The sequence below is a fragment of the Pleurodeles waltl genome, chromosome 2_1 (assembly GCF_031143425.1).
Source record: "Pleurodeles waltl isolate 20211129_DDA chromosome 2_1, aPleWal1.hap1.20221129, whole genome shotgun sequence".
Taxonomy (NCBI): domain Eukaryota; kingdom Metazoa; phylum Chordata; class Amphibia; order Caudata; family Salamandridae; genus Pleurodeles; species Pleurodeles waltl.
Window position 1 is genome coordinate 459,567,306 of NC_090438.1, and position 23,172 is coordinate 459,590,477.

Below are 23,172 nucleotides of genomic sequence, written 5' to 3' on the forward strand. Positions count from 1 at the left end.
TTGCTCCGCCAGGGGACGGGCTGGCTTGGGACCTCTACCCGAACACCTACAAGAAAGGAAAAGAATCCGGATGAACACCGTAGCAAGCCACCCAGAAACCTAAAACAAAAAAAAGAGGAAAAACTTTAAATACATATCAGTAAAGCAATTATCCACTAAAGTCGGGGCCTATGGTATTATTCCAATATCCCTCCCCTATTGGCAAAGAACCCATTACATACCGCAACTGATTCCGATACACCACGTGTTTCCAGGTCCATCGGACAGATTGGGGTTTTAAGGGGTGCAATGTTGCAAATTTATGCCGCTCCTCCAGCTCTCTGGTTTGCCTTCAGGTCCCAAAGAGCCTCTTTTTAGGTATACGCATGTAGAGATGTGTAAAAACTAATGCTAAGTTACTTATTTTAGTATAGCTGGGGGGACCTATATTTAGATTTATTGTATTTCTTTTTCTGGCTAAATGTTTATGCTCATATGTTTTGTATTCTACAGAAAAGATAAGGTCTTGAGATACTACCCACTCATTTTATTTCAATTGGAATGTTCACTGCCTCTCTAATGGTACAACCACTTAAATGTAGTGATGAGAGATGAAGTAACATGCACTGATGCTGTCCTTTCTAGTGATATTTGTATATCAATAATTAGTAAATTAGTTGAGAATTTTGCCTCAGCTTGTCACATCATATAAAGCTTACTAAATTTTTCAGCCGGCGTGTGTTGCTAATAATGTTTGCATTTAGAAATGTTCAGGAAAGATTGGAGATACCAGGTGAAATGTTGCTATGTGCAATGTTTAATAGAGCTTTTGGTAATTTAAAATCTTCTTTACATTACCTATCCTATTTTGTCTGCACGCAGTAGCTTTTGTGCTCCCATTTATTTCCTCTCTTCGAACAATGGTTTTACAAACAAAATAGACCCTTGCTTTGGAACCTAGCCACCTCACAATTCTGTTATCCATGAGCCTTTAGGGGGTGTTACACTAGAAGGGATCTGTGTTCTACAGGTATTCTGCACTTTCAGATTTCATGAGTATATTACAGTCTTAAAATGTTGTGTCAAATAATTATTATTTATAATAATATTATTTTTAATATTTTTTTGTCATAGGGATTTAAGCAACCTCAAACCTTGTCACTAAGCTTAATTAAGGTAAGAATTTATTTCATCTTGATTGCATTACTGTGGGTTAAATTGATAGGCAAACAAATGTGTTCTGTTATAGCTGTGTGGTGTTTCTAATACATACTTCTTCCTGCAAATTCTCACATGTTGAATGTATATACTGTAGGTTCAAAACTGGACCCAGAAGCTTTTCTTATCCCTCCCATGCTGATATAGGGTGCTGGCTTCATCTCAGCACCAGAAGCAACTGCAAAATGACATCACTGGGGCCATATTGCTCCCCCTGCTGCGCTGACATCTGCTTCTTTTTTCTCCCAACCTTCACAGAGCATTTATTCACAATTTCCTTATAAAATATCCATCAATGCAATGCTTACGAATATCTCCACCCTGCAAATCGGGCCTGAAAGCCTGTCTACTTGCAATGGCCAAATACCAATTTCTGATAGAGACTTCCAGCCTCAGATTCCTCACATTTTGAATATTCCCCCAGGCGTCAAAGTGGATCCAGAAACATTTTCATAGTACCTTTGTGTGTCAGAAGGTGGCACCGTGTCGGTCCTAACTGACACTGTTCAGCTCCAGAAGTGACATTCAGGGCCTATATATGCGCCATTCCTGTGCGTTGACATCAGTTCCTTTCTTTCCTTGTCTCTAGACATTGGATCCGGAGCTTCTTTGGTCTCTGAGACCTTTACATCAATTTTTTTTCTCAACATTTTTCAATGTACATAGGATAGAACCGCTTAAGACTGTTGTGTAGCCATTTTAGCTATAGTGTTACATGCGTTATTTCAGCAAACTAGGCCTGCCTCTGTGCACTTTAACCTAGACATACTTTATTCAGCTTCGTTTTTATTTTAACAATAGCCACATTTGCAGCCTTGTGTTTTTTTTCTCTATCGAGCTGTTCTTTGCCTAGGCCAGCACTGCATTCTTAAACAAGATATTTCTTTCACTCTGTGCTTTTCTCAAGGCTTCAGTAAGATAGGTTGCAGGCAAAAGTGGTATGCTTTGTCTCTAATGTTCACAGAAACAAACACACTCTTAGGTGGGGATCCTTTCTTGGAGCGTCAGCTGTTTTATTATAAAAACACTACTTTGACCCATGTACATTAGAGGGAGATTCCAGCCATATGACCACGACTGTATGCTGATTGCTTAGTGCTTCGCTGCAGCTGCTTATGTAGACTACAAGTCTCTTACTCAGGTATGAGGGATGATGTCTTCCCAGGGGAACCTGAAGGGCAGAATTAGAGCTTAACATGCTGTGCTCTAACAAATAGGCTAGGTAGACTATTCTTAATGATTATAGTGACAATATTGTAGTGTTATTTTTATGCTTTACTTTCCTTGTCACAATTTTAATCCTGGCATGCTTTATCATCCTAGTTATTGCATTACATGCTTTATTATCTAAGATGCAGTTACTTCAATAAAAACGTATTGAACTATATTCTGCCTCTGATTGTCCTTGCATATGTGAGACTAATGTAACTGTGAGAAACAGATGAGATGTGAGTGACCACGACTTCCCTGAGGAGTCAGTTGTGTCATGCGCTCGGTTGCCCAATCATCCCTGCTCTTGGGTGGAGATGAGGCACTGCGGGTTAGCATAAACAAAACCCGGATTAGGCCAACTGGTTTTAAACCCTATAAAGACTGTCTCATCAGGTATGCCTGTGGTGTCTGGGGCCAGGCCACGTCTCTAAGACCTGCAGAGACTGAGTGTCGAACCAGAAGGCCATCAGAAAACGCAAGGTGAAACTTTGTTGCCAAGCACCAGACGCAGCACGGGGACTGCTCCAAGTGAAAGGCTCAATCCTAGTCCTGCTCCCGTTCCTGGTGTTGGCAGAGCCACTCTGGACATTGATCTTAGTCACATTTCAAGTCCTCCTGTAAGCCTAAAAAAACATGAAAAGTCAATATGCAGTTCTGCTCCTTTGTGCCATTCCCACTCTCCTGATGAAGCGCATTCGTGGCGCCAAGGCGCCAACTGCCTTGCTCCCCTTTTCTTCAAGGTGGAAGACTTTGGAGCCAGTTAGGCAGCTGGTTCCAGCACATCTTGAGTTACTGAAGCCTTTGCCGTGCCACGCAAGATCAAAGAATTCCGTGGAGCTATGTTGCACCTCTTCAGATCTCTACCTGGACTACTGCCGGTGGGCTCATACTTTGCACCAGCTGAACCCTCTAGATCACTTTGCCCTTGGCTCCAGTTCTAACGCCTCCCTTGGCTACAAAACCATCTTCTACCCTGGAAACGTTGACACCAGTGCTGACCTCACCTCCCAAGGAGGCAGTTCAGATTGTCCTCACAGATGCCAGTCAGACTCCAACCTGTTTGGCACTGATTCTGACAATGACTAAGACCAGGGTTATGAGTTCGCTCAGCCTTATGTTGAGGACAGTTGGTATGAGGACTTGCAGGATGCCTGTGGACTAGATACCTCCCAAGAGAATGCTGTCTTCTCTCCCCTTGTCCTGCCACAGAAGTATTGGCCTCCTGTGCTCTGGTTATGCATAGGGTAGCAGAAGTCCGTGACTTCCAGCTCCCCACTATGGGGGTGAAAACTAATGTGCTGAATGAGGTCCAGCGACCGGGTCAGACGACTTCTGAGCCCCTTCTCCCTTTCAGTGAGGCCCTGACCGATACCCTCCCATGTGCTTGGGAGAGACAGATTCCCAGGTGCCATCATCCTGCCCCGGGCCACCCAGCCTTTTTGTCACAGCACTTTTCTCCAGAGAACCTTGTGGTGCAGGCTTCCACCATCTGGACTAATCCCAGCAATTTTCCTAAAATTCTTCTTGGTAGGAAATCAAAGCAAATGAAGATCTTTGGAAAACACCTCTTCTCATCAGCCAATTTGGCGATGCGATCGATCAACACCTCCTGTTTGTTGGTATGTTGCACTCCTCCCCTTTAGGACTCAGAGGCACAAGTCCTCCTGGTCTACAGGAAGACATTTGCCGACCTTTTTTACCTGATCCATGATGATTATGATGCAGCCAAGTTCACAGTTAATGGTGGTTTGGACACTGCAGACTGAGATGGGCAAGCTATAGGCACCTGCTTTGCCATTCGTCGCCATGCGTGGCTGCGATTGAGTTCTCGGGCGATGTCCAGTCCTCCCTGATTGATATGCCGTTCGAAGGGACTCATCTGCTTGGGGACAAGGCTGCCTCTGCCCTTGAACACTTCAAAGAGAGTAGGGCTCTCGCTCAGTCTCTGGGCCTCTCTGCCCAGTCACTCCAGCCACAACAATTCCACCATTTCTTGTGTCGCTTTGGCCAAGGCATCCCTTGCCGCCAGCCTTTCCCACCCTAGCATGGAACCCAGCAGTTTTGTGTGACAGATCGAGGTGCCCTCCACTCCGTGCCTAGGTCATCATGCCACCCTGTCTATCATCCGCCGCACCTACCTGCCAAAACTTTTTAGTGTACCCTCACAGGGTAACAGCCACCTGGTAGGAGGCAGAATGTACTGATTCAATCTGGATTGGCAAGTGATCACGTCAGACAGCTGGGTCCTATAGATTGTATGCAAAGGTTAGGCTTTAGCCTTCTTTGTCCCTGCGACATCTTCCACTGTCCACCCAGTGACTGACAGAGAACCATCTCACCATTTTATATCAGGAAGTGCAAGCCCTTTTGTCCAAAGGGGCTGTCAAGAGGCTTCTGTGCCAGAAGTAGTGTGTAGTTGTTATCCCTGCTACTTTCTACTGCCCAAGAAGGATGGAGGACTTAGGTTTGTTTAGATCTGCATCCACTCAATATCTTCCTTCGTAAGGAGAAATTCAAAATGTTCCATCCCCTGCTTTGGAGACTAGATGGTGGCTGTCCTGACATCCCATTGGTGTCCTCTGTGGTTTGTGGTGGGGCAGGAGCCCTTTGTTCACTGTGCTCCCCTTTGGTTTCGCCAGTGCCCCTCGCATGCTCACAAAAGTGATGGTAGTACACCTTTTGAAGGTCAAGGGGTGCCAGTTGTTTCTTACCTCAAGGTCTGGATGTTGAAGGTGGGCTTGGCCTAGGCAGCCATCCACCACCTCTGTACTATGGTGAACCTCTGGTCGTTTCTGGAGCTCACTATCAATGAGCCAGATTTATACCTGACTCCTTCTCAGATGCTACCTTTCATCTGAGCCATTCTGGACACAATCCGGTTTCATACCTTTCCTCCAGGAAAGACTCCAGGACTTTCAGACTATGATCCCAATCTTTCAGTCTGTGTCCTGGATTTCAGTGAAGTCAGCTCTGAGGCTGCTGGGACTGATAGCCTCCTGCATCATACTGGTCTAGTACACCAGAGGCATATGTGGGCTCTGCAGTGGGATGTGAAGTCTCAGTGGGCCCAACATCATGTGATCCTTTTCGATCTGGTCCAGGTTTCGGAGGAGACTGCGGATGATCTGCACTGGTGGTTACTCATTTGTCATTGGGTCAATGGCAGGTCTTTTCCTTTCCCAGATGTTTACGGACAACACTACCACCATGTTCTACTGTATCAAACTGGGCAGGGTGGGGGTCACGGACCCTGTACAAGGAGGCATTGCTTCTCTGGAGCTGACTAGACCACCAAGAAATCTTCCTGGTGAGGAACTACCTGGCAGGCTCATTGGACGCCAGGGCAGGGTAACTCAGTCGTCTGCAACTAGCAAATCGCAAGTGGCAGTTGAACAAGATCCCATCCTTTAATGGGAAGAACCTCAGCTCAATCTGTTCACCACTGCTGAGAACTCGCACTGTCAGTACCTCTCTGTGTTGGAGTTTCCAAGGCATCTCTCGCTCAGAGGTGCATTTTACCTTGAGCGGAACTCTAGACTCCTGAATGCCTTTCTGTTGATAACCTTCCTGCCCCAAGTTTCCAAGATCAGGCCGGACTGGGCCCATGTCATCCTAGTGGCTTCAGATTGAACACAGTGGGTGTGAGATACAGAATTCCTGGGCTTGAGCATCTGTTCTCTGAATAGGGTACCTCTCTAGGAAGATCTGCTGTCATGGCCTCAGTGTCTGGTTCTCCACTTGGGTGTTCAGTCTCCAACTTCATGCAGAGATTGAGCGACAACAGTTAAAACCTTCGACCATCCTCGGTGGTGGTTGATGTCATCTTGGCAGCCAGGAATCCCTTAACGAAAACTTTGTATGCCTATTGTTGAGACAAGTTTATGGTTTGGTGTGGCATACGCATTATTGACCACCTCAAAGCCAAACTGTCTGACTTGTTGTTTGTTTTATCTCTTGCTCTGCAAGGTTTTGTTTTGTGCCTGGTAAAGGGTTATTGTTTGGCCTTCTTACGGTTGCCTGATCATCTTTCATTGTTTAAGTTACCCGTTGTGATGTGATTTTTAAAGGGCTCCAGCATATGTCACCACCCTTCTTTTGTGATTCCCAAATGATACCTCCAACTCATTCTTACTTATCTGAAGTGTATTCCGTTTGAGCTGCTCCACAGCTGTTTCTTAACGGCTCCTTTCGATAAAGACTGTGTTCATCGTTGCTATTATCATGGCAGGGCATGTGAGTGAGCTTCAGGCTCTGTGTTAATAGACCACATTCCATTTTCTTCCCTGAAAAGCTGGTTCTGCAGGTCAATCTTTCAGTTGAAGGTTGTGGTGCAATATCCAAGAGAGCTCTAACCGGCTGCATATACCTACCAAAGAACACTGGATGGACAGCTCTTTGTGAGGTTCCACGGAGTGCAAAAAAGGCAAAGCTGTGCAGTATTGTAAGTTCTGTCACTGGATTGTGATCTGTGTTAGGATGTGCTACGTATTGGCAAAGAAGCAGCCTCCAGAAGGACTGGGAGTTCATTTTACCAGGGCCAAAGCTGCTACCACTCCATTAGCATGCTGAGTTCCTGTTCTTGACATTTGCATGGCAGATGCTCAGGTGTCCCTCCACGTGTTTACAAATCACTATTGCCTGGACAGCCAAGTTCAGACAATTTGCTTCTTCAGTCCAGCAGGACTTTCTGGTTTCAGTCAATTCACAGCCCACATCCGATTAGATGCTGCCTTGGTATCTATTCAAAAAGTGAGGAATCTGTGGCTATTCTATCAGAGGAACAAGTTACTTACCATCAGTAAAGTTCTTTCTGGGAGTGTTTGTATCTAGCCGCTGACTCCTTTCTGACCCTCCCATCCTTCCCATTTTATGGTTAGCCTCTATCCATTAGTCCCAAGTCTAGGAATCTGCACACTGATCTATGTGTGGATTTGGGTGCCCACGTCAGGGGGTGCAGACAGTCTCAAAAGCAACTGAAGTCAGCGATCACGAGTGGCGCCTATATATGCTTCTCATGTCACTTCCAGAGAGGAACAGCATCAGTTGAAGCCACACAGCGCCACCTTCTGGCAAGCAGAGGTTCTATGAAAAGGTTTCTGGATCCAGTCTGACAACTGGGAAATATTCAAAAGGTGAGGAATCTGTGCCTAGATAGTCTCTACTAGAAAAGGTCGTACCAAATGTAAGTACTCTTTTATCCAGACCCCCACAAGATCTGTTTACGGTGCTTGAGGTTGAAGCACCTTAGTAGGTCATGCAACAATCTGGTGTCATGCACCCTAAGTCCATTAAAGAGCACAAGGAGGCCGCACTTTCAAGTGTCTTACCTTGATTGCATTCAGTGTTGATGTCTCACTTAAAGTCATGCTTCTCTCCCGCGTCAAACTCCTCAAAGGAAAATTAGGCGCAAAAAGAAAAGGCAGCTTCACAATAGCTCCCCTTGATGCAGATCCAAGTTAAGGAGTAGGTTGCCTTGTTGTACTCCAGCTTAGTGGACATCACTCTACCCGAAGTGCATACTCCAAAGGTGCTGCCACGTTCAGTGCTTCCTTTGAACCTATTACAGGCCCTTTGCTGCCCTTGCCATTCATGACACTGATGCCAGCATGTCCAGAATTACCAGCCAATCCAGCTCAGTTTTTCACTGCTATAATGCCTCTTTAACGGGGTGCTGGTCCTTTCTGGGATGCCTTTGGCCTCCATGGGTTTCTTTGGGGTTCTGTGGATTTTCACTGGTGGGTCTCTCCTCAGCAGCTTACGATCTCTGGTTCACACTCAACCAGTGCCTCTGGTGCCAGCTCTGTTTTTTTTCTCAGCTCCAGGGACTCTCCTGCCCAGATGCCAATGCTGGCACTGACACTGATGACACCACCCCTAGTGACAGATCCACCACAGTAGGCAAGACCAAAGCTATAGCTATCTTCTAAGATCCAGAAGCAAGCCCAGAGGATAGCAGATGAGGCCAGACAGAAGCAGATTTTTCAACCTGTAACAGTGCCAAGCTAATGCTACTGGCAAATTTGAAGGAGTAATTCAGGTCAGAGTCAAATCTTAGACATGTCCAACCTCTAGTAGTGAGGTAACAAACTTACTGCCCTGCTGTTTTCAAACCCATTTGCTTTTTGGCCCTCTTCATGCAGTATTTAAAAAGCCAGCATACATCTTAGAGCTTCCGTTGCCCACAGTAAAACAACCAGCCTCTGTGGCATCATGGCCCTTGTTGCTGTGCTTCAGCCCAACAATGGCAGTCAAAAGTTTAGTTGCCAGACGGTACAGCCTGAGCTACTGGATCCTGTCTTCCTCTCATTCCGCTCCCTTACCAGAAAGCCTGGTGGTTCAGGCTTCGCCCTGCATGAAGCCGAATCCAGGTGCTTTTTCTGCAGCCTCTCCAGAAAGGTTGTGTTAACTGACGTCCAGTTTTTTATTCCCTATCTGCTTGCTACGTACATGCACATACTGGAGGAAGTAGCCAGCTTGGCAATCCTGAGCCTTTCAGACCACCTTTTTGAATTGATGAGGAGTGGCCAAGACGTCAGATCGTAAGGATAGTTCTGATTGATACATGTAACTGGAGATTACTCACCTTGTAAATATTCCTCAGGCATAAGACTGGATCCGGAAACTTTAAGGTAGTGCGCTGGTATGTGGCTTAGTGAGGCTTTGCACCAATGTAGTTCTGCTCTGAAAACGATGAGTGGAGCCACAAACAAGCTCCATGCACTCTGATGTCAGCTACTTTCTTTCCACTCCTTCAGATGGAGATCTAGAACTTTGGTCTTTCCTAGTTCTTTTTTGCCAAACTTTCCCCAGTGTGCAAAGGGAAATGTCACCTCCTAAGAAAATAAGGTTAAAGCTGTGTGAGTACTGTCACAAATAGATGTCTGTGAAAGATCCTCATGAAGTATATCGCTGGTGCATAGGGTCGGAATAAAATTTCAGGACTCAATTACTTCACCTAGATGAATCCAAAGGCCATACAAGACTGTAAGGTGAAGCTGTATATGGCCAAACATCGTAAGACTCCATACCTTGACGAGCTGAAGTCAAAAAAGAAGTTTTAGTTACTGCTACCAAAGTTTTTCAGGAAGCAGATCATCGTCTCGGTAAAAGTCTAGGGAAGCCCAGGAGGAAGCATAAAAAAATCGAAGTAGGAATCGGCCCCTTCCTGCCATTCTCCAAATCCAGAGGAGGACACACGGGCATCAACATGCCACCCTATCTTGCACTCAATCGCCATCAGCGATGATCCTGAGAATAGTGATGCACCTGAATTTCAGGGTCCATCAGGAATGTTGCAGCAAGTGCAAGCCTTTAGGAAGGCCATGCTTTGCGGGTCCTTGGTCTGATGGCCACCAGGAGTCATTCCACGTGTTGCTGCTATTACAAAAGATCATCATTTACATCTTGTCTGTGTTCAGCTGCAGACAGTTGTTCCTCATCCAGTCAGTGACACTTGTCATGCATCTGTGGAAGTTGGTCCTGGTGTTGGAGGGGTCACTGGTAAGTGAGAGGATGAATGGAGTGGCCAACAAATTCCCAAAGAACAGCTGCCTTCAAGAAGCATTCTCCAGTCCAGTTCCAATGTTAATGGCAGCGTGCCATATATTTCTATGGAGTGGTCCTGATGCAAGGGATACAATTGCTGGGGCTACTCCTTGGTCCACAGTCTTGGTGGGGTGACTTTGTTCACAGGGGTCTCAAAGTCCTCCTTGGTCCAGCAGACATCCAGGCACAGTATTGTCACAGCCAAATTAGTGGTTCCCTTCTGGTGATATCTCCCCTTCTGGGTGACCAACCTGCAATCTGACAACTCTTCTGTGTTCAGCAGATGCAGGTTTAACTTTTGATTCTCTGGACTGTCTCCCAGGCCGCGCTTCAGAGAGGAGCGACGATCCGGTGATATAGTCTACCAACTTGCCCAAGCAGGCTTCCTCAACTTTTGTGCCCTTGTGCTGTGAACAGGAAGTTAACCAACTGTCTCTTTGAGTCTCTTATTCTGGCTGGGCTCAGGAGACAACCTCTCCATAAGCAGGACACCACAGGCACAGTCCTTTCTTCGCTAGCCGACAGATCAGCCGGTGAAGTTCAAATTCATTGCAGCCTCTTTGCCAAGCCCAGAGTCAGCAGGACAGTATTCGGACCTCTTCTCCAATCGTGTTGAGATCTAGATCTTGGGGGTTAGGTGCCTTATTTAGATCCATACATTTCCCTTATAGGAGGTTGCGATCACTAGCCAATGGACGACCTGGATTTCTGCCACCTGATGACAACATCTTGTGAAGTGACATCCAGCTATCCCAGAGTGTTCTATTCTGCCAACTCCCAAGATGGCGGACTTCTCCCCCTCCCCTCAATGTTTAAAGCTTGGTAGCCCACACTATAGGTATGGCTGTCTTTGAGCTATATGCCCGCAGGAAAACCAAACTTACCAGTGTTTTCCCCTCACTGTCCCCTACGCCCTTCTGTCTACCTAGAAAAAGGAGGAGCCTCTCTCATGTCTGCTTGCCATTTTCCCATCAGACGTGGCTTCCTTTGAAGCATGCCTTTTTGGCTCACACCCTATGTAGCTTTCCCTGCCAGGGGGAGATAAACTCTTCACCCTCTGCAGATCTTTTTACCTTTCCTGAGTCATTTATACCTCTACCCAGGAAGCCAAAAGTCTGTTATAACAGGGGTGTGAAATGTATTAAAAGATCTACTTGTCCATTGGACAGGTTGCTTCTGAAACCTACTTGCGCTGTAAAAAAAAATCTACTTGTCCCTTTGGTGTCATGTAGTGCGGCGACAAATTATGGCAGCAATCTCATTATAAAGGAGCTCTGATAATAGCTTCTCTGATTATGCTAGGGATACTAGTATAGTAGGGCTTGAATACTTGCAAATTCATTCCCTACTATAGCAACTTCCTTAAAATGCCACCTTTCTGTAGATCTACATACTGGGGCTGGAGAAAGCAATAAACAATTGTTCCAGGGCTGTAATGCTTTTGAGTCTGCAAACCTACTAACTTGGATGATTTATTGATTTTCACTAGCTCTTTTCTAATCTTTTCTCATACTGAGAAAGGTTGGACATTTCTTGTGAATTCATGAAAGCCACTAATTCAAAGACATATACCTTGGGTGCACATTTGTGACTTTCTATAAGAATTGGGTCCCTCTTTAGGTCTGGCATTAACAAAGACATTTTGTTTTTATTAACCTTCTATTTCTCTCTCTATTTATTGGCTGGCTTTACTGTGAGTGATCGCATACTGCTCTTCCACAAGGAGCATATTGGCATACAAAGTAGTTTTTTCATTGCCAGGAACTACTGTGGCAATCAGTGACATAACAAAACTGGAGAGGGCTCCCCTGCAAAGGAATATGGGGGACTCCCCGCTCCAGACTCACTCAGGGCATGTTCTGTGCTGACGGGGCCCCTGGATGGGGGATGCGGGACCTTTGTTACACCACTGATGGCAATCTGTGCTTCTTGAGACCCAAAACATTTTTTTCTGTTTGTTACAATGGTGAGGGCCTGGCAGCTCCCACACAATAAAGTCGTACAAAGACCATGTCAAAACAAGACGCTCGTTGAAAAAACCAAAAAACACGCAAAAAATGTTGGATCAATCGGCTTTGCCAGTGCTTGTTTATTCTCATGCTTCCCATAACTTTGTTGAAAATGACTACACTGATTTTCCATTAGGAATATTTTTTGGACATACTAGCATGCATCACTACATTTTACTAAATGAGGCTTCAAAGAAATATCACCTAAAACTTCATGGTAGTGAAACTTTCTTCCTACATGCATTTTTCCCCAACATTTCTATTTCAAAAGCAAAGAATCATCACTCGTGCTTACAAGCTTCTGCAAACATTTACATCTAATCAGAGAGCATTTTGGGAGCATTATACTTAGCCTTATATTGTCAAACTTTTCAAAACACGTGTACACTTAGTAGAGCAGTGTGATCTTAAAACGTTTATTTACAGTGCTCACCCTAATAATGAACGCTTTTCATTAGTGAACCATAAATACAAGTTCAAACAGCATTAACATATTGGCACTCATATTACCTCAACTGCCGACAGTTCCCTTCTCTGTAAGCCGGTAGCCAAAGGGTTTGTGCTGCAGGGGGTTGGATCTACTTGTCCTAAGGACAAAATAAACATGAAAACTTGTTGCCCTTGACCCCAAACAATATGTCCTGGGCGTCGGGCGATAGGAATTCCACATCCGTGCCATAAGGACAGACCTTTGTGTGCACCTGTAAACATGCACTGGAAACCATGGGCAACAAAGTGGCATCTTACTACAGTTGTGCTTTGCCCACTAGTGACACTACATTTGATTTACCCATTAAATCAGACTTTATTCCCAGATTTATTTTTATACCTTAAAATGCCAACTTTAGTAGTCTCATTCAGAAGTTAGCATTGCTGAGATGTTAGCCCATAACTCTGTACTTGCCAGTGATGCTACTAGCCATTTAACAGTAAAAACGATATTGGTGGTTTTTACCAGTAGGAACTTAAAAACATGAAACTAGAGGCCTAACCCTTCAATACAATGCTTTCTGCATTTAGGGAGCAGTCTGCTTGCTTTATGGGTGGGTTAAAAATATTAAAAATGAAGGCCTCGGCATTGCCATTGCTTGAAATGGCATGAGTTAGCAGTTGAAAAAAATGGCAGGCTGGGAGTCATACTTTTGTCTTGTCACACTCTTGGTGGCACAACTAGTGCTGAAGTACACAAGAGACACTAAATTGCAAGGCCTAGGTTCTCCTTGTATCATATTCTATGGACTTATAAGTAAGTCTAGTTACGGTATTTTGGGTAAGCCAATAAGGCATTCACCTTTTTAAGGATCAGACCACATGTACACAGTCCTGATTACCAGGGTTCAGGGCATTTCAGAGTCATTACATCAGTGCCTAGTAGACAAAAAGGGGGTAACAGTGGGAGTGAACCTGCAAAAAGCCTGTCTCATCATATCTATCTATCTAGCTATCTATATATATTTATATTTATATTTATATTCAGCAGTGGTGTGGAATGTATTGAAGTATCTACTTGTCCATGGGACAGGTTACTTTATGAATCTACTTGTCCTGTAACAAAATCCACTTGTCCCTTTAGTGCCATGTATTGCGGAGACAACATATGGAAGCAATCTCATTATATAAGCGCTCTGATAATAGCCTTTCTGATTATGTCAAAACTCAAACTATAGTAGGGTTTGAATACTAGCAAATTCCTTATTTTTGCCACCTTTCCACAGATGTACATACTAGGGCTGTAGGTAGCAGTAAGCAGTAGTTTCAGGTTGTAATGCCCTTTTGAGTCTCTGCAAACCTACAAACTTGCATGTTTTAGGGTTTTTTGCCAGCTATTCTCCAATCTTTTCCCATACTGAGAAAGCTGGTAAATGTATTAACAGAAAAAAGTAATTGGAGGGAAAGTGAACTTGTAATGTTCAACAGATTTTCGCAAATCTACACATACATATTTGCTCGAGCTAAAATGCAGTTCACAACTATTTTATAGAAATTTCCATTTCCTGGCCTGCTTTCTTAAATCTGCACTAATACCATGGGTGCACTTTTGTGACCTCCTTTAATTAGACCTTTAATTAGACCTGGCATTAACCAAGACCTTTCGTTTCTATTAGAATTCTGTCTGTCTATTGGCTGGCTTTACTATGAGTGACAGCACTGTGCTGTTTCACAAGGAGGATATTAGCATATAAAGTAGTTTTGTTCAATGCTAGTTACTACTGTGGAAATGTATGCTTTTTGAGAACATAAATATTTTTGCTTTGTGCTAGTGTTTGTTATAATAGTGAGAGCCCAGCAGCTCCCACAACAATAGTGTTACAAAAACCATGACAAAATAAGACACACATTCACAAACCCAAAAAGCTGATGACCAAGGTTGAACCTACTGGCTTTGCCAGTGCTTGTTTATTTTCATGTTTCCCATAGTATTGTTGAACTGGTTACACTTATTTTTTTTCATTATGGATATATTCTAGCATACGTCAACACATTTTACTAAATTATACTTTGAGGAAATGATACCTAAAATTTCACAGTATTTTAATAAAACTTCTTTCCTAATTGCATTTTTTAATGAACGTTTTGATTTTGAAAGCAAAGAATCCTCAATATTGCTTTCAAGTTTCTACAAATATTTGCAATTAATCAAAGGGCGTTCTGGGAGCATTATACGTAGCCTCATATTGTTAAACTTGCAAATGTGTGTACACATTGTTATACTGGAACTACTATCCGTAGTTCAGTCTGAGCTTTACAGAATTTCCATAGTCCACTCATTCTAATAAAGGCTTAGCATTAATGAACCATAAATAGATGTTCAAACAGCATTAACATACAGACACAAATGTTACCTGAGACAGTTTTGCTCCCTGATCCATAATGTGGTACTCCAAACAGGCAGAAAAAGGGTTTGTGCTGCAGGTTGTTGGGTTTACTTGTCCCAAGAACAAAATAAATATGAAAACTTGTCACCCTTGATCCCAAGCAATATGTCCTGGGCATCGAGCTATAGGAATTCCACATCCCTGATATCAAGAACTCAAACATGTCAGTGGCTTGGATGCTTCTCCATACGCTGGCCTGGTTTCCCCTCATGGCCCTGCCATAGAAGAAAGTGTCTCCTTTGCTGTAATTATATGGAGGATGGCCGAAGATTAGATCTACAACTCCCTACTATAAAGGTGAAGACGGTTATGACCGGTGTCGGGAGGACCCTTGTATCTGTACAAAACTGCTGGACTAGGGGCGGCAGCACATCAGGTTTGCAGGCAACTGAGTCACTCCTACACCAGGTGGCAGCTGTCGGCCCAATCACGCTGGTTCTCAAAAAAAATTATAATAAAAACAGAGCATGTAATCTAGGTAAAACTGCACGGCCTGCAAGCTGAAGCGAAGCTAAACTCCTGTACCCAGGCAAACTAAAATGGATCTACGACACAGGTACCCTAGCCTGGTTAGGTACCTACAGAATGTCTATTACCCTTTAATGAGGCCCCCACGGACACCCTCTTGGGCACTTAGGTGATCCTATGTTTAGGAATGCTAGTTAATAGGGAAGTCACTCTGCGTGAGCACCAGGCGACCCAGACTTTCTCACACACCTCAATACTGAGATCTTGGTGGTGCAGGTGTCTAACAGTAAGGTCAATCAAAACTCCTTCCCCATCACCCCCCTGATTGGGAGTATAGGAGAATAGGCATTTGGCAGGCACATATTTTCTTCAGCGAGCCTTGCGCTGCAGTGAGTAAACACAGCTGTTTTCTAGGCTGTTACTCCCATGGCTTATGGGACATGCCTCAAGATTTACCAGCACTTTCAGATGACCTTAGAGTGTCCAAAGCTACCTAGGATGGCCATGACTCTGCCAGATTTGTAATTCACTCTGGCTTGGTCATGACTGACTGTTGTGGTCAGGTGATTTCTATGAATTTGTCACTTGGGCACCATGCCTGGATGAGGCCTACAGACTTCTCAAGAGATGTCCAGGCATCACTAATAGACATGTTATTCGATGCGTCTCACCTTTTTGGCAGCAAAGCAGATTCAGCTGTGAATCATTTGAAGGAGTGTAGGGCTACAGCATATTCCTTTTGTCTGTCTTCCCCACGAGACAGGTCCACCAGTAATTTTGCTCTTTCTGAGGCTATGGTAGGGGTTTTCAGGTTCACCAGACCCTGCCACCCTTTTCGTGGCTGAGTTTGTGCCTCACAGTGACAATGCTCATGGCATCAGGGACAGTGTGCAGCAGAGTCTCCTGCCCCTCCAGCAACCACAGCCACAAACTTTTTTAGTGTGTCCTTTCCAGTGTACAGCCATCATTTCAGAGTTTGTATCTGATATTTCCTCCTGGTGTGGCAAGCCTTTACCTGAGAGAAGTGGGTCCTCCAAATTGTACAATGGTGCTCTGCCCTGCTATTTCTTCCCACCCGCTGCAATTTCCAACATGCTTAGGGCAGCTAACAGAAGACAATCTGTCCATCTTGCAACAGAGAGTGCTGGCCCTTTTGGCCAATGGGTCCATGGAGAGGTTTCTGGCATTGGACGTAGGAGCTACTACGCCAACTACTTGTTATGAAGGACAGAGACATTCCTTCCACTATAGATCTGTGCCCTCTCAATGCCCTCCTACAGAAGGACAAATTCATAATGTTCACGCTAGCCCAGGTCCTGTCTGCCCTCGCCCCTGAGAGTGGATGGTGGCATTGGCCCTGCAGGGCACTTATTTCCATATCCCTGTGCTCTAGGCCCACAGGCGTTAATCTGGAGTTCAGTGGGCCAGGAGATTTCACATTTCACAGTACTCCCTTTTGTGCCTTGCGGGTGTTCACTAAATTGATGGTGGTAGTTGCAGCACACCTTTGGTGGTTGCAGCTACCATTCTTCCCTTACCTCGATGAATGGCTTTTGAAGGAAGGCCCAGGTAGTCGTCAGCTACCTAAATACTACAGCAAACCTCCTATTGTTTGAGTTCACCATTAATGTCTGACACTGGACTCCTTTGCAATCACTCATTTACCCGCCTTCCCCACCCCGACCCAAGGTTTGACAGTGGTGATGGGTACATTGCTTCTGGGTTGGAGATCCTATCTGGGAGAGCTGGAGCTCAAAGGCCTCCTGTGGAAGCTCAACTCCATCAGTTTGAGCTGAGGGCAATTTTCTTAGCTTTGAAGACCTACCTGCCTACCATCAAAGGAAGGCTGATGCAGGTACTTTCAGACAACACCACTGCCATGTGGTACTGCACCAAGCAGTTGTGGTGGAGGACTTGGGTCCTGTGCCAGGAGGCTCTACACCTCTAGAAGCATCTGTCCTGCCAGGGAATTTCTGAGGTTGTGAACCACCTGGCGGGATCTCTAAATGCCACTTTGGACTAACTCAGCTGTCATCGCTTAGCAGATCACAAATGGCAGTTACACCTGTAGGTGGCACAGGATATCTTCCATCTGTGGCAAGAACCCTGGCTTGATCTTTTCACCACTGGAGAGAACGTGTAATGACAGCACTTCTGTAGATTGAAGTTCCCAAGACTTCGTTATCTTGGGTCCACATTCCACCAAGATTCAAATTCAGGACTACTTTGCCTTTCTGACGCTGCCTTTCCTGCCACAAGATCTGAAGATTATCAGGAACGACCGGGCCCAATCATCCTAGTGGCACTGGATTGGGCCAGGAGAGTATGGTACCTGGAACTCTGGGGCCTAAACATCTGTCCTTCAGTCAAGCTGCTGCTTCGGGCGGATCTTATGTCCAGCTGCAGGGCAGGGTGCTGCACTTGACTCTGCGTAGTTCGTATCGCTATGCTTGGAAACTGAGCAAAGGCAGTTGACCTTGTCTGATCTTCCTTCTGAGGTTGCTACTGCCATCTTTGCAGTGAGGCGTCGGTGGGACACGTTTATGTCTAGTGGGGCACCGACCAAACTGATCCACTTCAAGCCAAGTTGTCTGAAATGTTTTGGTTTTTCTTCCCCTGGCCAAGCAAGATCTTGCTTGGGGCACTGTTAAAGGCTGTTTGTCAGCTCTTTTGACATTTTTTTGTGGTTGCCAGATAAGCCTTTATTCAAATCACTTTTTGTGATGAGAGTTTTTTAATATGTTTGTAATGTTTATTTCCACCAAAATACTTTGAGATGCCACAGTCTGACTTGAGTTTAGACCTCACTTTTTGATGTGCTCTCATTTAGAGCCACTGCAGATTTGTCTATTGAGACTTTTGATACTGAAAATTGACTTTCTCATCACCATTACATCAGTGAAACATGTGAACGAGCTCCAAGCTTTCTGTTAACCCATCATACACAACATTCTTCCCAGATAAGTTGGTGTTGAGGACCTGAGCTTCCTTTTTGCCAGAAGTGGCAACTCCATTTCATGTTGGGCAGGCAGTCACCCTTCTGGTATTCTTTTCTCCACCTCAATCATTCTAAGGAGGAAGAGAAGCTCAATCATTTGGACCCTAATAAATCACTAAGCTTTAATATATATTGCACCAAAGAACTTTGGATTGACGATCAGCACTTTCTGGGGTTCTCGGGGGCAAAGAAGGGCAAGGCAATGTAAAACTCCTGATGGATTGTTTTCTTTATTAAGATGCTCTATGCACTGGTTAGGAAGCGGCCTCCAGAAGGCTTACAGGCTCATTCCACCGGAGGCAAAGCTACTACCTCTGTGCTGGCACTTGGTTAGCCTTTCCTGGATATTTGTCAGGTGGCTACTTGGGCATAGGTGCACATGTTCACAAAGCACTACTGCCTCAACAAGCCAGGTCTATTGAGAGGAACGTTTTGCCCTCTAGGCCCTGCACGACTTTTTGTACTGAGCCACTTTGCAGACCCTCTACCTTAGGGGAGGTACTGCTATGGTATCTATTCACAAGGTGAGTAATCTACAGTTAGAACTATCCATCAGAATAATACATTACTTACCTTTAGTAACTGTCTTTCTGGTAGATATTCTAGCTAACCACAGATTCTTCACTGACCCATCCACCTCTGCTTTCTGTGAACTGGGCTCTTTTTCCATCTAAAAAAAAAAAAAAATGAATTTGAGCTGTGCACACTGGTCATCTCAATCTGCCTATTGGATCTGGGTTTGATGGTGCAGACCACTTAAGAAAGCAATTGACGTCAGTGTATGAGTGTTATTTATATGTGACTCCGCTTGTCCCTTCCTTGGAAGAACAACATTGATGCAGAGTTGCACAACGCCACCCATTGGCAGGCAGGAGTCCTGCTTTAAAGTTTCCAGATCCAGTCTAATGCCTCAGAAATATTTATAAAGTCTAGAATCTATGGTTAGATAGAGCATCCATCAGAGAGGTAAGTAAATTGTTTGCCTGCACATTGTAGGTTCTATGGCCAGGGTCATAGGGTTCTCAGTAGCCCTGACGAGCCATGAATGGCTCCAGTCCACCAGATTCTCTGGGGACATGCAGGTGAACCGCAGGGATAATGCTGTTTGATGGAGCGCACCTGTTTAGGGACAGATTTGATTAGGCCTTGGAGAGTTCGAAGGCTGTTGGGGGTATTGCCTGTCCCCTTGACATCCAGTCTCTGCCATTAAACTACACCCATTTGCAGGTTTTTCACACATTCTCTGAGGACTTTCCCTTTCAGCAGCGCCAGCCATCTCAGCACGTCCAACATTTCAACCAGCTGCTTTGCCAGTACAGAACCAGGGGCAGATGGAAATGTCATCAAGCCCAAAATACCTTTTCCTGCTCTCCTTGAAGGAGCTTCTGCAGCACTTGCAGTCTTCCTTTCTGCATGTCTAGAAGGCCGTAGCTTTGGAGCAATGGTTTAGCAAATCGTAGAAAAAAGAAATCCCCTAACCTTTGAAGACGCGATCTATGAAGTGAGATGAGCAATTTGGAGAGATGGAGTGATAAAGAATACGGCAGTCATTCAGCATATTATATTTGGAGTGGGGGTATGGAGAGGATGAATGATGAGGAGAAAATTGTTGAATAGAATAAAAGAGGGAAGCAATTTAAAGCATTATGTCCAGGTACATTTTCATACAGAGTTTTAGAAGTATAGTAGGAGGGGTCTTTTGGAGACTGCGTCCAACAGAGGCTGTAGTGTATTGTAGGACTTGTATAACGCTTAGAATCACTGTGTGAAGTGCTGAAGCAATTATTCAAATGGATAACATGCTACAAAGTTGAGATGTGTGGATGGAAGTGTGTTTTTGCTTTGAGCCTTCAAGGGAAGTGTTTCGTGTTCTTCGTAATGACCATCTGTCATAGATTCACATGCAATTCACCCACAAGCTGTTTATTCCTACTCGCGCTAGTGCTTTTAAAACCGAACTATTGTAGCAATAAATACATGAATGAATCGGGCGGTTCAATAGAATGATGGCATTTCTTGCCTCCAGTCCCACAGATTTGAAAAAGGGCTTTGTTTAATGTCTCGGCCATGACAGAAAAAATGTGCAGCTCACAGAATTTCCCTGTTTGCTGCGTACATCAACGGTATAAATGAGAAATCAATTTTTTCACACCTGTTTTTGTAATTGTATCTTGTGATGATTAGTGATAATCTTTCCTTCACTCTGACCTGTCTTCCCTAAGCACTTGTCTAAATAAAAGTTCACTTTGTATTAGTTAACCTACCGACATTGTTTTGTTGTTGAGGAGTGCCCAAGTAAAGAACAGTTTTTCTTTCTCCAGGGTAAGCTGTGGAACTGGTACTTGGAGTATCTCTATATGCAAGGAATGCAAGGTCTGAAACTCTTCATCGAAAGCAGTGTCAATCGGATCTCCAGCAGCTCCCAAACTCCAGCGACAACGAAGGGCCCTCTTTCTTGGCATCACTTGCAGAAATAGCCAATTTCATGCTTTCCAAACATTGGACATAGATGTGTATACACACAGGAATTTTCTATATTTGACTCGCATTGACTGTAGCATTCCATTTACATAACCCATCAGTTCAAATAATCTGAGCAGCTGCAGGTTTTGGCTTTATCTCTTTTCTGCGCTCGGGTCTTGGAGCCATTACAAACAGACTATTTCCGGTTTCAGTGTTATCTCTGAAATTCAATATTTTGTATTTAACAAGCAGGTATGCTCATTGTAAACAATGTAAATTTGTACTTTATGTAAAGTTATTTTCTGACAGCCTTCCTATGGAATGCATCAGTTTCATTCTTTAACTCTCAGATCAGTCGGTGGATCCAGTATATTGTGTACATACCTAGCTGGAGTCCATAGAGTGATTCTGTGATGGTCTGAACTGGCTTCAGGTTTGGGTTCTGTTTTCGGAATCCAACAGGGAGTTATCAGGAGATGGTTGAGACTGTCAAAATGGACTATAAACATAAAGGCGATGTAATTTACAACAACCATATTACTGTGCGCTTTTATACGTGGTGCGGCTATCAATAAAACACATGCAGTATGTGCTCCTTGTGGTGTGTTAAAGGTTGTGGCTTCAAATGTTCAAAACATCTCATAGAACTCTTGCTTCTACAGTTAGGTTCTCATGTTGAATCCATAGCATGTGTTGTTCTTTTATATTATCTAGAATGTGTATGTCTGTGTGTGTGTGTGTATATATATATATATGTGTGTGTGTGTATATATATATATATATGTGTGTATATATATATATATATGTATATATATATATATATATATTATTTTTTCGCTGACATTTTTTTTTTTTTTTACAGGGATGTTATAGTTAAGCTCACATTTTAAACATATAAAACCATAGAAATTTACCTGTTATAGTTAGTTATCTCAAGTATCTATAACTCGTGCCCTAAGGTAACTATAACTTGCACCCCCACCATGTTCAGTTTTTTTTAATCAAAAATGTTACTGCAGATATTAAATTGATATTATCAATGTTGTTAACAAAGATATGAGTGGCGTAATTTGTGAGGTAATCAGGAGTGCATGGCGAGGGCACGAGTTATTTCATTATTTTGTTACTATACATATATCCAACCACTGCCGTGCACAGCATTCGGCCGTGCAGGGAGGCAGTTGGTCCTGAGGCCAACCCCTTATAAGTACCCAACCTTGCACTATGCACAGCCTTTGCCTGTGCGCAGCAGATGTTGCAGCAAGACCTGGCCTGTAGCCAGTACCTGCGGCCGACCCCAGTAACCACTCAACCCTACTCTGCATATTGCCCTTTGGCCGTGCGTGGTGGGGCTTGGCCACAGCCTATTTCTCTGGGTGTAAGAATAGGTGTAAGAGTGTGTATCTGGAGGTGAGAGTGGCTGTGAGAGTTTGTCTGGGTGTGAGAGCGTGCATCAATGTCTTAGTTGGGTGCATCAGTGTCTGCACAGGTCTGTGAGCGGGTGCATGAGGATGTCAGTGGGTCCACTAGTGGTTGCGTGAGTGTCTGAGTGGGTCTGTGAGTTGGTGCGTGAGGGTCTGACTGGGGCTGTGAGTGGGTGCTTGAGGGTCTGTGTGCGTAAGGGTGTGAGTGGGAGAAAGATTAAACGTTTTTTTTAGGCTTTGATGGATGATTTACTTAGAATGAGGTATTTCTGTACAAGTTGAAAATAAAACTGTACGTGTCAATTAAAAAGAGTAAGATCACCTTTCAATATGAGCCTTAAACATTTACAGCTGAAAAGAAATTAAAGGAGGGAAATGCCTACGGACACACCTGGAGTCGAACGCTCAACTCTGTGTGAAGGTCTGTGACCATAACCATTATGCTTCTTATTTTTTTTCCTCACTGTTTTCCTTTTCCTTTTCCTTTACGTGCTATCTGGGACCACAAGGGGAGCCTCAAGGCCTCCTCCGCAGTCTCAGACAGCTCCTGACTTAATTTGACTCGTGCTCTAGGCAAGAATCCTGGTTTAAGGATGATAGTACTTATTTTTGGAGACGACTATGCCAGTCCTACAACAGATCACAACTGTCATCCCAACCCTCCCAGCTCACAAGCAGCACCTCACCAAAAACCCAAACAGTAAAAAGGTGATTTGTGGCAGCCTTTACGCATGGACTCAAGAGTATGACACCTCAGGGAGTGTTGTGATTAAATGGAGATTACCCCCTTTCTCACATAAACACCATGTCTCAATCAAACACAGGCAATTAAGAAGATGCAGTAAAGTTTCAATAGGTTTTATTTAGCAGAATTGCAATCTGCAATAAGTTGCATGGGCTGCAATGATCAGGATAATGAACAGTGCATGAGACAGAATGGTAAAGACAAGGGTCATTAATGCAAACACCCCACCATCCTG

General features: G+C 44.3%; 1 protein-coding gene across 2 annotated transcripts in view; it reads left to right on the top strand.

Annotated features, from left to right (window-relative positions):
* The window catches only part of CENPI (centromere protein I), a 368,658-nt gene extending 347,302 nt beyond the window's left edge, over positions 1-21,356 (top strand). For both annotated transcript variants that reach the window (XM_069213362.1, XM_069213368.1), the window contains exons 20-21: positions 1,114-1,155; positions 20,627-21,356. In XM_069213362.1, coding sequence (XP_069069463.1) covers positions 1,114-1,155; positions 20,627-20,782 — 198 coding nt within the window. In that variant the 3' untranslated portion in view covers positions 20,783-21,356. The remainder of the gene's footprint in view (positions 1-1,113; positions 1,156-20,626) is intronic.
* The last annotated feature ends 1,816 nt before the right edge of the window (positions 21,357-23,172 follow it).